Source organism: Hoplias malabaricus, chromosome Y (assembly GCF_029633855.1).
Source record: "Hoplias malabaricus isolate fHopMal1 chromosome Y, fHopMal1.hap1, whole genome shotgun sequence".
NCBI classification, from domain to species: domain Eukaryota; kingdom Metazoa; phylum Chordata; class Actinopteri; order Characiformes; family Erythrinidae; genus Hoplias; species Hoplias malabaricus.
Genome location: NC_089820.1, coordinates 3356986 through 3370571, shown reverse-complemented (window position 1 = coordinate 3370571; position 13586 = coordinate 3356986). Strand labels below are relative to the sequence as shown.

General features: G+C 38.2%; 1 protein-coding gene across 1 annotated transcript; it reads right to left on the bottom strand.

Moving 5' to 3' along the window:
- Positions 1 to 556: 556 nt before the first annotated feature.
- On the bottom strand, positions 557 to 12565 carry LOC136678861 (zinc finger CCHC domain-containing protein 8-like). The gene is made up of 15 exons (XM_066657028.1): positions 12394 to 12565; positions 9408 to 9450; positions 9243 to 9317; positions 9036 to 9141; positions 8560 to 8637; positions 8328 to 8431; positions 8118 to 8183; positions 7019 to 7079; positions 6435 to 6574; positions 4212 to 4354; positions 3925 to 4040; positions 3304 to 3390; positions 3112 to 3226; positions 2182 to 2672; positions 557 to 1878 (listed from the first exon to the last, which is right to left on the bottom strand). Exons 1-15 carry the CDS (start codon positions 12563 to 12565, stop codon positions 1468 to 1470), a joined length of 2208 nt encoding a protein of 735 aa, XP_066513125.1. The 3' UTR covers positions 557 to 1467.
- Between the last annotated feature and the right edge of the window lie 1021 nt (positions 12566 to 13586).

Here is a 13586-nt window from a genome sequence, read left to right as displayed (position 1 = left end):
TTGAAAATAGGTATATATTTCAGTTTCAACATTTTGAATGGTATCTCTGTAATATTTAATTTAAATAGAGGGTTTAAATTATTTGCACATCATTGCATCCATCCATCCATTATCTGTAACTGCTTATCCAATTTTAGGGTCGCGGGGGGGTCCAGAGCCTACCTGGAATCATCGGGCGCAAGGCGGGAATACACCCTGGAGGGGACGCCACTCCTTCACAGGGCAACACAGACACACACACATTCACTCACACCTACGGACACTTTTGAGTCGCCAATCCACCTGCAACGTGTGCTTTTGGACTGTGGGAGGAAACCGGAGCACCCGGAGGAAACCCACGCGGACACGGGGAGAACACACCAACTCCTCACAGACCGTCACCCGGAGCGGGAATCGAACCCACAACCTCCAGGCCCCTGGAGCTGTGTGACTGCGACACTACCTGCTGCACCACCGTGCCGCCCTGCACATTGCATCCTTTTTTAAATTTACATTATCCACAGCATCCAAACCTTTTTGGAAATGTGATTTATATTAAAGTAATGCAGGCTAGGTACTATAGACAGAACATTCTTGAAAAAAAAACAAACCCAACACAACCATATGCAGTTTTTAATCCTTTCATACAGTTGAGGCTATCATCACACAACCACACGGCCAGTCAGAGCAGTGAGCTTAAAGCCAGAATTGCAGATGTTTTTGTATGCAGCTGCTTGTAACTCACCTGGTCATTAAAGCATTTCTCTCTCCCTCTTTAATTTAATTTTTTAAATCTCAAATTCCTAACTTTTTCTGACAAAACAGTGTTAGTCTTTAATGAACAAGTGCTATCATTTTTAATTAATTTTAAAGGCCATAAAGATGCTGCTAAATTTATTCTGGATGTTGAACATTTTTATTACTGGTGTCCTCATCACCTGATTGAGAAGCACTAAAAATAAAATGCAGAACAGGAAGGAAACCATAAAAATGTCACTGTAAAAAAATAATTTAGAGTTAAAAGTAATTGCAGTGCACAGTTCAGTGATGATGACAAGGAAGAGACTGACAAAAAGCAACAGGCAATGAATTGTTAGTGAAGACAGCAGACTGGAGAGAACCAGCCGTTTATAAAAGAAAAAAAAAAAAAAAAGACTGTTTATAAAACTGCACATACATAAAACACTACATTTTAGTCTGAACCTGTACTACAAAAATTGGTCTCCATGTAATTATAAAATCACAAAACCGATTGACAAATGCATTTTGATTTGCATTTTGATGATTTTGACACTGCTAAAGAAGTTGTGGAAGATTATTTGTGGCTTGAATTAAAAAAAAAAAAAAAAAAAAAAAAAGTACGGGGAAAATTTTAAACACCAAAACGATCAGACACCGTTTGGAACTAACCCTTTGGAGCATCCATAACAGAAAATACATGTTCCATTCCCACAGGCATACATTTCTGTATTTGCCAATGGAGACAAATCAAGTGTACTTCTTCGTCTTTGCCTGATTTCGTGGGGATTCTTTCAGCAACTCTCGGATTCTGAGATAAACCCCCGTAGCCTCAGCAACCTCTGTGAACTCTGGCGTATCTTCAAAAGGAATGATTCCCTCAGCAAATTTACTTCTGTGTGGAACAGATGTTACTTTTAATAAAACGGGTTCCCCATCTTCCTCAGGCCCTTGGATATCTGCCACATGCAAAGTGGTTTCTTCTGCAACCTTGGTAACCTCAGTAAATCCATTCTTTTCACTGTCACGTTCACTTTCTTGAGAAACCTCATCCAGCACTAGAAGCTCATCTTGAGACTCCATTCCTGTGTCGCTTTTGTCTTCGTTAAGATTGTCTCTTACCTGAGCATTGTTGGTTTTATCCTCATTCACATCAGTTACCTGTAGGTGAGGGCAATATGTGTTACTGTGATGATGATGATTAATGATGTAACAAATTCAGTGCAGCAGGTGCATCTACAGATATTAGATGTCTGATACTTGAGTGTAACCCTACAGTAATCCATGGTGTAATTCTAGAAAAAACATTCTATTTACTTTATACGAATATTTACAAGCAGATAAATTACATCAAATATATTGAGTAACTTCCATGTTCATTTTATCAAAGCATGATGAAAAGCAAAGCATAGTGAAAAATACTGTAATGTGATGTAATTTTCCACATTGCCTACTCTTATTCACCTGTGGCTCATCAGGTGAGGCAGGGGTGCTTATAGGTTCACAAACTTGGCTTGATATGGACTCCTTCACTTCCCCGTCTTCTTCTTCTTCTTCATCTTCTTCTTCTTCCACCACCCCTTCCTCTATGTCAGCATCAGGCTGAGCTGATGGAGACACTCCACTGGAGGAGCCCAGCCCAGTCTCAGAATCACTGTTGACGTTGTCAGCAGTTTCTAACTCTGCCCACAAGAGCCTCTGCTGCTCCTCCAGTTCCTCTAGAGTGAGCCCATCTTCTGACTCCTCTCCAGCCCCAGGTTTACCCTGCACAAACGGAGAGGAGTTTGTGGGAGGCGTCGGAGGAGGAGTGCCTTTAGGAAGTGGAGGCCGAGTGGGAGTGGTAGGAGGCGTTCCCAGAGGTAAAGGTGGTGGTGTACTGATGAGCGGAGAGGCAGGGGGAAGTGGTGGCTGGAACTGGAAACCATCAGGTGTCGCTCGGTCAGGAGTGCCCTGATCTGTATGGGCACAGTACAATGGCATTAAATGCTGCTACTGAATCTAAAATCGCTAGGGTTTTATGTGGATTAGTTTCTTAAGAGAAAAATTTAATATAGTTTAAAAGTTTGGAGTTTAGCAACTGGAAGATAACATATGAACACACTTGTGTCATTGAGGTAATGGTTGAAAAAAACAAAACAAAACACAACAACAACACATATGCCTTGATAAGTACCTCATACCTTGCAACTTAATTCAAACTATGTGCCGTGTATTATGTAAAAATAACATCAGTAACTAAACAAAAGCTACTATAAAAATTTAACTCAACTAAAGTTTTCAAGGAAAGACAGGAGACCACACTTGTGAGTCAAGACTTGACTGACTTGGCTCGAGACACTGTTAGGTCAATAAAAATTAGTTTAACATTTGTAAACTAAGGCAAGTCACCACTACCTGAATCCGTGTCCATGTCTGAGATTGCGTAGACGTCAGAATTAGACCTCCGCTTCTTTGTCTGCCGTGGGGTTAATTCCGAGTCATTACATCTTTTGTTGCATTTAGACCCAGGCTGTTAAAAGAATGAAGGTTCACTCAAAAGACCCATAATAATGTATCTTAAGTGATGAGAAATAAGAAGTATTTTACCACTGGATACATATTAGACAAATGAGCAGCAAAGGTTTGTTTCCAGTGTTGAGGCTGCATTGGAATGGAACCAAAAGACCTGTAATCCTGTGGAAAAAAAGAAGAAAAAAGGGATGGTTTCTACAAGCCAATGTGTGTTATATGTTGCCAACCAATGGCTGTGTTTTAAACACTATTTCATAAAATGAAACAAGTATCTTCATTTTAATACATTTAAACAAGATTAACAATATAGTATGTGCAAAACAGCTTTAAAACTGTTTAATCCCTGAGCCAATTTAAAAACTGAGATGGTGTTGAAATAGGGCTGAAAATATAACTAATGTTATTCAAATTATTTGCATAGTTAGCCATGATTAATCACTTATGATCTATAGCACAACAGACAGACTGAATGGTCAACTCAGGAAAATACAATTATTTTTTTTTTAAATGGTTATGGTAATTACCGTGTTACAGCCAGTCAGAGTGAACTGACATAACCCAAAGGCCAAAAAAAAAAAAAAATAGAGGACCTTTAATAACACTACTTTTGCTGTTTTGCTAGTATAAATATATTAATATAAAGAACACACATGTACAAGCAGACAACATCCTGCCCAAATTTCACTATACACTTACATCCCTAACGCTGGAAGGTGCAGAAACATTGAAACCAGGGAAATCCACTAGCTTAGAGACATCATAGGATACATTTTGGTTACGGCCATTCATGTCGTCCTCTCCATCACCTGATGCTTTGAAGAAAAAATTTTTGCATGTCTTTCACAAATGTTATAAAGCTTGTTTTATGAGGTAACATGCTGAATACATTAGTCACCAAAAAGCTCAGTATTTTGAGGAGCTGAAAATAAAGTGATTTCTTTTTTTAAACACAAGACGTGTAACATTTTGTCAGAAGGACTTACTTGTGCCGTCGTAAAGCGTCAGGCCAGAATGCTCCATCTCAGCCTCCTTCAGCCAGCCAGGTGGGTAGCCCAGTGACCTCATGCGATAAATGAATGGTGGAAGAGTGTTAGAGACTACACCAAGGGCATCCAGAAGCTCATTACTGTAAGAAAGAAGGGGTAGAAAAGTTAAAAGATTAAATAATATTTTGAATACATTTTAAAATAATTTAACATTTCAGGTTTTGTAAACTTGCCAAAATAGTCTTGGTCTCAAATAAATGCAAACAAGTCAAAATAAACATACACGTCAATCCTTGTGAGAGGGGATACTACTGGTCATATGCTATTGATTCAATAGACATTCCCAGAATTCATTCAAACACAACATGCCACAAAACAAAAAGTCATCACTCCTTGTACTTATTTTAATGTACACCCAAGGTGAATGCAGACGTTTGGGTGTTTTTGTGCACACAGTTTTAATATAATCCACAGAAATTCATGAAATAAGACACTCCCAAGCAGCTGCACATGAGCCATGGTCACCATGCTCAATGTCAAGCATGAACTGAAGAGGTATAAAGAGAGAGTGTGTTATAAATCTCCATCCAATACATTTGGGATGAACAAGAGAAGAGTTATTGTTGCAAAGGAAAATTCTCCAAAAGGGTCTCATGAATCTGACAGTGAATTGTTTGTGCATTAATGGTCTACCCAGTCACAGATCTGAATCTAATAAGTTCTTTGGTTTGTGACAGAGCACAAGACTCACAGTGTGATTGAGTAGCTGCAAAATCGGCAGTGATTACTTATTGTAAAATGGATTAGAATCTCTAAACCCACATACACACTGCAAGTTACATGTCACTCTGCGTTGCCCACATAGCAGACAATGACTGGATAGTGGGTGTGCCTACCAGCATGTGGGCAGGTGGTGTGTTGGACTGAACTTTAACCATATTTTTAAAAGGAAAAGCAATCAGTGCAAACAAACAAAGCATATGTAAGCTTCATGCATTCTCCAAATGTTCCCTGATATAAACATCAAATCATTTTTGTGAATCAAGAAAGTGTATTTTACACATTTAATTATCAATGTATTTATTAAAAGTTTGCAATTAGATTCCCCTGTATACAAACAAGGACACATCATAAAGCAATGGGGAACCTGGACACAATGAAGAGCCCCTCCTCCATTTTTGCTAAGAAACCAACCTTCAGTAGGAACCAAAGAAGTCTGAGAGGTTTTAGGAGAACACGAGTATCTGTTTTCTGATTGGTAGTCACCAACATCTGTCACTGCTCATTTCAATAAAAATTTGAGCAGAGATCAACTTCTCTCAATTCACCCACTTGAAATAAACTAATTCTGGTCGCAGTGACACTTCTGTCACTTGCAGTGTGCATGCACATTTAGGCACCTTGTTAAATTGTTTAAATAAATGCTTAACACTTAACATGGGTTAAATGCCTTGTTAAATTCATGGCACTAAGATTTCAGACTGTTCTAAGCCATATTAGAGTGGTGGCTTTATCAAAGCGGACAGTGATTGGACTCTTTAAAGCCAGGCACACACTGTTTAATTTCCAAAATGTTTTGCATGGATGACAACTAAAACTGCACATTTAATATGCTGTGTACAGCCCAAGCTTCCAAAGAATCAGTTAACTCTGCACTAAAGTAACTTTTCCGAACGGCATGATGTGATAGGAGTGCTCACACTGTCTGTGAAACACAACCCCAAAAAGGTGTGTCTGTCAATAGAGAGACTCTCCATTCAGTAGTGTAAATATATAAAAGAGGCAGAGAAAGAGGACAGCTTTGCTGGACTGACATATTTTACCCAGAAATCCTTCACCTTAAGGTGAAACTTTAAATAAGCAGAATTCCATGAACATTTGGCCACACATGATATGGAGATAGTTCACCTGGCACTGTCAAAACAATGTTTCAGCTCTCTTTGTGCAAGTTATTGTGCATTTTTAAATATAGAAAGCCATTTGTGAGACTGCAAGGTCAGTAAATTAGCTTGCAAGATCGCTCAAACTTCAAGAACAGCAATTAAAATATCTGATTGTCTAAAATGTCAGAAATCCATTTGTAAATATTTTTTGGCAATCATTAGCAAGCTTCATACCACCTGGCCCTGTGTTGCTTCATCCTTGTGGTATTGTGACCAAACCAGGTAACTCTAAATTGTATAGTTTGCCCCTTTTCAGTGTTGCTGTTGAGTTACTGACCTTATTATTCCTGGCTTATACTTGGCAAATCTCTCCTCCACCTCCTCTTCATGGTAGCGCTGGTTACTCACATTGTTGCCCTGACTGTTGACCTGCGCAAACTCCTTTCTCTTCTCATTGATGCGGGCCATGTCTTTTGGCTGGAAAAAAAAGAAATGTGCTTTCACAGTTGCAGGTGCGCTTTTTTACAATTTGCAGGTAACACTGCAAAGTATAATACCAGTATCAATTACATTAAAATCTACACATTTCCTCTCATTTTCACTGTAGGGAACAGACTAAAAAAAGTATTTCTTTGTTCTTTTACCTATGAGAAAGTCATAAATGATGTTTACAAAACCAGTTTTCAGTCTAGCTCGTCCCTTAAATTTAAACATGCTGCTTCAGTGAGTTTAACATATGAAAAGGATCTGGGTACTAATTGGCAGTTCGTTTAAACTTTTAAGCTCCGACTGAAATTCTAGGAAGGGGAATGATAAATACAATTCAGATTCTCCTTTTACATTTGTAGATCTTTTGAAGATCACAGTCTACAGATGCAATTAAAGTTTCTGTACAAGTCTAATGATAGGACAAACATTCACCTCTGGACAGTCTCGCAACTGATGGCCCTCACCACCACAGTTAAAACAGCATGGTTTAGGTCTGGGGGAGAAAAAGATTAAAAATAAATAAATAAATAAATAAAAAAGGTCATGAAGCATTCACACACTCCAAAAATGGATTTTTTTCCCCAGAACTTCTAGTTAAGGGGTTGCTAGACACAAAGGAAAACTATGTAGTATTTTTTTTATTTAAAAGTGACTGCTACAAAAAGATTCTAAAGCTCCTCCAACCTGTAATATGTAAAATAGTGTCCACAGCTCCCAGGGCTTCTCCTCTAAAAATCTTAACCATGCAACTTCAAAACCACAGGGCAGAGATCTCTCAAGAGAAATGCGTAACGCTTTACAGCACACAGCTCACGGGTGTATTATCTCGCCACAAGAAAAATCAACTCTGTTTTTCCAGTTTGTACATTAAGGCAGAGACGACAAGGTAAAGGAGAAAGAGAGAGTGAGAGACTGACTTTACTCAGGGGAGTGAGCTAAAAGACATGAAGACACATGTTGTAATATTAAGTATTTTGTGGCACTTTCTTCATTCTTTGCAGTGTTGGTGATAAGATTTGGTGACAAAAGTGTAATATTCAGTTTTTTTGAGCGTTACTGAGCCGTGAGCCAGGTTTGCGCCTGCTAATGTTAGATGGATTATCTCACTTTTTAGCTTTAGGCATCCATTCTGGAAATAAGTTTTGTTGACAACAAAGTGCTGCAATCAGGTTTTTGAGAGTCACTGATGAACAAGTTTGCACTTTATGGTTGTAATAACACGATCCAGTGTGTATTATTAGTGATATATGGGTTTCATCATGCATTAATTTGATTACAAACATTCCCCAGACTCAATATTGAAGTAATGTATGTGTAACACTAGAAGCCCCAATTTTGATTTTTTGAAGCCCATTGAAGAGCTGCTCATGACCTCATATATAGGGGGAGCTCAGGAGACAAAAAAAAGCTACTTATTAAAAAGTATTCCTTTAAGGCTTTAACCAGCTTCCCATTTTTCAAATACTATGATAATTGCACATATTACACACAACTACCCTTATCAGACGTTTACAGCCAATTCATTTCATACCTTTTCTCCTTTATCTGCACGTCTTGTCCCTCTAAAGCAATTACCTGGCCAAAAACTTGCTGATACCTAGACAGGGGTGATTCAGGAAGTCTAAGCATGGCAGAACATATACACACACTTGAGATGCATGAGTAGCTTCAGTATATATAAAAAGAAAATGGTCAATAAGCATATAATTACAGGGATCTGCAAATTTGATCTTAAGGATACTTGGGTATCTCCCATCCTTCTGTCAGCTGGGGGTTATCATTGAGAAGAGGCTGGCCCAGTTTATCAAGGCAAAAGCTGGTGAAGTACAACACACTGCCCACAACCTGTTAAATACATTATATTAAAAACACACACATACTACTTATATGAAACTGAAAAGAAAATCTGGATGCTGATTAGAGTCTTAATAGGAACAGGAATGTAATGGAAGTGAAGTAAATGTAATACCCACAGTAAAAGCATCTTTAATCTGCTTTCCTGTTGAAGCAACTTTTGTTTCCTGGATCTCCTCCATGACAAAACTTGAGTTCTGCAAAGCAGAAGCAGTTTGGCTTATGAAAATCTGAAGATATTACTTATTATATTAAATATAATTAATATTTTAACAAAATAATTGGGTAACAAGCTTATATTATTGTTAGTGAAACTAGCCTTATAATCAATTTTCCAACGCAAAAGTCATCATCATCATTTACACTTAATCCGTTTCAGGGCTGTGGTGCAACGCAAAAATAAATAAGCTTCAAACACAAAACACTGCAAAGTTATTTAGTACCTAAACATTGTTTAGCATTAACAAATCTCTATTTCACCAAAGGTAAATAACATTTACGAGTGTGCTAATTTACTATCTAAATATAAAGGATTTTTTTAGTTTTTTTTTAAAAATTTTTTTTTTATGGTAAAAACGAGACCTGTTCACTCTACCTGGGGTTTGACCTGTAAAGCAGAGCCCTGTTTTTCATTGTTCTGTTCTTGCTGGTGTTTCTGAATGAGACCAAATAAGTGATCTTCAATTTCTTGTCGGTGCTCCCTGGAAGGACAGAAATGCACAGTATTTGACAATAAAAACATTCAGATAATAACTCACTTTTTAAAAGGAACAAAAATATATTTAGGAAACCAAATACTTACTTTGAGATGCTGTTGTTTCCAAAACAAATTTGGCAGAGTGGTCCATCAAGTTTTGAATTTACAACAAGTATCCCTCTGCAATAAAATCAAGCAAAGTCACATTCATCAGTTGTGTGGACAAGCAAATTGGGTTATTAAAACAAATTTAACATCAAGGTAACTTACGCAGGCCGAGTCAAAATCTTCAATTTTCTCCTCAGTTCCTCATGTAAAACAGGTGTTAAGGGTGGAATATATAATGTGTGTCATGCCTTCAAGTCTAAAGGATTAGTGTGAAAATCAATAAATTAATTAATTTATTCATTCATTATCTGTAACCCTTATCCAGTTCAGGGTCGCGTGGGTCCAGAGCCAACCTGGAATCATTGGGCGCAAGACGGGAACACACCCCAGAGGGGGCGCCAGTCCTTCACAGGGCAAAATCAATTCAAGTGTGACAAATTAATTGTGACAATGCCAGAATGCTGAAGCATTTTTCAACAAAACAGTAATAGACAAACGTAGATTGTGGACCAGTGAGGAAACACTAGAGGATGACTAACACATAAAACAATGTGTAATAAATTAGACAATGTCTGATCAACTTGTACTGGTACTACACAACAAGCCAGTATTACAGCCATGCTTAGAATGACCACCCAAGGTGATTAGTGTACAGGTGCTGGTAATAAAATTTGAATATCATGAAGTTTCATTCAAAAAGTGAAACTTGTATATTATACTCATTCATTAGACACAGACCGATATATTTCAAGTGTTTATTTCTTTTAATTTGATGATTATAACTGACAACTAATGAAAACCCCAAATTCAGTGTCTCAGAATATTTAAATATTACTTAAGACTGAACCAAAAAAAAAGGATTTTTTTTGAAACGCTGGGCAACTAAAAAGTATGAACATGAAAAGTATGAGCATGTACAGCGCTCAATACTTAGTTGGGGCTCTTTTTGTCTGAATTACTGCAGCAATGTATCATGGCATGTAGTCAATCTGTCTGTCACTGCTCTGACAGTGGCCTTCAGCTCTTCTGCATTGTTGGGTCTGGCATATTGCATCTTCCTCTTCACAATACCCCATAGATTTTCTATGGGGTTAACGTCACACGAGATTGCTGGCCAATTAAGAACAGCGATACCATGGTCTTTAAACCAGGTACTGGTAATTTTGGCACTGTGTGCAGGTGCCAAGTCCTGTTGGAAAATAAAATATGCATCTCCATAAAGTTGGTCAGCAGCAGGAAGCATGATGTGCTCTAAAACTTATCCTGGTAGACGGCTACATTGAGCTTGGACCTTAGATGACATGGCACTCCAAACCATCACTGACTGTGGAAACTTTACACTGGACCTTAAGCAACGTGGATTCTGTGCCTCTCGTCTCTTCCTCCAGAGTCTGGGACCTTGATTTCCAAAGGAAATGCAAAATTTACTTTCATCAGAGAATAATCATAATGATAATATAAATTTAGACCACTCAGCAGCGGTCCAGTCCTTTGTAGAAGCGAGATGCTTCTGATGCTGTCTCTTGGCTTGACACAAGGAACGCGACAGCTGTTCAACTTATGCATACTTTCAACCAGGAACGACCGTCCACCTGGAGGACTGCTTCGGGCACTAGGGTTTCACCCAGGACAGAGTGCCAATCCAAATCTGGGCACACACATTCACTCACACATACAGACATTCATTGACATACACACCAGGAGAGTTATTAGAGAAGCCAATTCACCTACCCTCCATGTTTTTGGACTGTGGGAGGAAACTGGAGACCCCGGAGGAAACCCACGCAGACAGTGGGAGAACATGGAAACTCCATCAAGATGAGACTTCAACCCAAGATCCCAGTGCTGAGAGGCGTACATGCTAACCACTAAGCCACCGTGCCGCCTATGTTTTCTACTACATCTTTTCCTTCCCTTCTCTATTAATGTGCTTGGACACAGAGCTCTGTGAAAAGCCAGCCTCTTTAATGACCTTTTGTGTTATGCCCTGCTTGTGTATGGTGTCAATGGTCATCTTTTGGACAACTGTCAAGTCAGCAGTCTTCCCCATGATTGTGTAGCTACAGAACTAGACTGAGAGACCATTTAAAGGCCTTTGCAGGTGTTTTGAGTTAATAAGCTGATTAGAGTGTGGTGCTAGGTGTCTTCAATATTGAACCTTTTCACAATATTCAAATTTTCTGAGACACTGAATTTGGGGTTTTCATTAGTTGTCAGTTATAATCATAAAATAAAAAGAAATAAACACGTGAAATATCAGTCTGTGTGTAATGAATGAGTATAAAATAAGTATTACAAAATAGGTTTCACTTTTTGAATGGAATTACTGAAATAACTAAACTTTTTCATGATCATGATTCTAATTTTATGAACAGCACCTATATGTATAAAGACATATCATGAGCAAAATAAATAGTCAGTGACACGACCGAGCGTTCAGACAGCCAGGGTTTCTTACAAAATGAACCTAAATATAATAAACATTTTTTTCTTCATAGATGTGCACATATTGAAAGAAGGCAAATGTGTGAGTTACATCCAGGCCACTGTAGTTTTTCTTGGAAATAAGCTCTAAATAACAAGTCATTTTGATGAAGCTAAAGGAGTTGTAATGGATTTCACCGATTACTGGAAGTTGGGGCTTTATGTCATAAATTGAGATATAATAAGTAATAATTTTGGGACGCTCCGCCATTATTATGCTTTGTAAAATCCCTGGTATAAGACAATATTTCATAAGTGCATAAGCTTAAATTAACTAGGTTTTTCACGCTAAATTCGTTGTTGAGCAAACCTTACTAGTTCATTCAAGAACAGAAAAACTACACTGCAGTAATCAACAACAACAGAAGGGCTATCCGTAGTAGTGAGTAGACTAAGGTTACTGTACGCTAACACGAATAATTAAATAACAAGCTAAGCTACTTTAACATTATATTTCCTAGCGACAAAGTTGTTACCTTAACCCCAAAATGACATAAAATAAGCAAAAAATAAATAAATAAATGAAATAACAACATGCTGCATAAACTAGGCTAATATAATCAGCTCCGAATGTTCCGTCCCACCTTAATTGGCGCAGGGTTTACGTTCCCCACTTAAGGTGGAACTGAAAATTCCCATAGAAAGCTAGGTTAGCGAAGGATATTCTCTGCTTTCAGGCGGTCTATCGTCTCCTCGCACTCTTCTAATCTGTCGTTGAGTTCACGGAGATTATCCGCGGCTTCTTCATCTTCGTCCGTGAACCTTATGTGTTTATGAAGCGGAGGGTCCGCATCCAGCTGCTCAAACAGCTCACTATCCCCGAAATCAACCTCCATGTTGGCTCCGGGCGGGGGTTCAAAACGAAACTCAATACGAAGGCATGCCTGCGCGCTGATTGGCTAAGAGCGCTTACGTAGCAGCCTGCCTAGAGCAATCCACTCATGACCTACTTAGTGCACTAAACAGCCTGTCCCAATATTCACATTTTAAACATGAGATACTAAGTCTTACTCATAAGAAAGAATTCATCAATTGCACAGTCATAACTATGAGATATTTACTCCTAATTATAAAATGTCATTTTAATTTACTAAACCAACATACTAGGCCTGGGCAAACAAGGAAAAATGTTATCACAACAAGATATTCTATATTGGTTAATAGTGATTATTAGCATAATATTTGTCACAGCTTTACAAGAAAATGAGTGAATATCCGATTTGTTAGTTTAAGAGCCAGGGTGGGCTCTAAAGTGTTGTTTATTCATTTTGTGCTTCCTGGCATTTCACATTTAAGTGAAAATGAATATTCCTATATTCCATGTTTCTGTCTCAGCACATACCATTTTATCACAGGTGTCAATGAGATGCTAAGTAATATTTATGAGATACTACCATAAAATGAGCAGATAAAGTTGAACAATGAAATATGAAGTCATGAGATACTATAGTGGCAGGAAAGACATTGGTTTGTGATGTTGTCAAATTCCAGCATGCACGTATTTTCTCCCAAACACCTCAATGTTTTTGAAGGAAAGTATTTGTCAGTAACTCCTAACAACCATATCATGCTTGCCTGCAACAGGTCCCCATTTCTCATTTGTAGAATGCTCACTTAAGCACTTTTACACACACATCTACCTCCCAGCCTTGTTGTTCACACAGCTGTAAAAACAAACCATCCATCCTAAGTTCCTTACTTGTATCTCAGGGAATTTTGAGTAGGAGACTGCTTCTGAGTCTGCATCCTTGTGGTCTTCACTGAGGACTGCCAAAATGAGAAACAGGATATTGTTCTTCCTTACAGGAAACTGACAATATGGACTTCTAGGAACAAGTGTGTAGCATCTGGGCCTGA

What these genes read in the sequence shown, in the direction of transcription:
- LOC136678861 (XM_066657028.1), bottom strand. Translation starts at nt 12,565, where the DNA reads ATGGAGGTTGATTTCGGGGATAGTGAGCTGTTTGAGCAGCTGGATGCG. An exon ending in AGACCGCCTGAAAGCAGAGA is followed by an intron (nt 9,451 to 12,393) that starts ATATCCTTCGCT and finishes CACCTGTTTTAC; the next exon opens with ATGAGGAACTGAGGAGAAAA. An exon ending in GAAGGATGGGAGATACCCAA is followed by an intron (nt 8,184 to 8,327) that starts GTATCCTTAAGA and finishes ACCCCTGTCTAG; the next exon opens with GTATCAGCAAGTTTTTGGCC.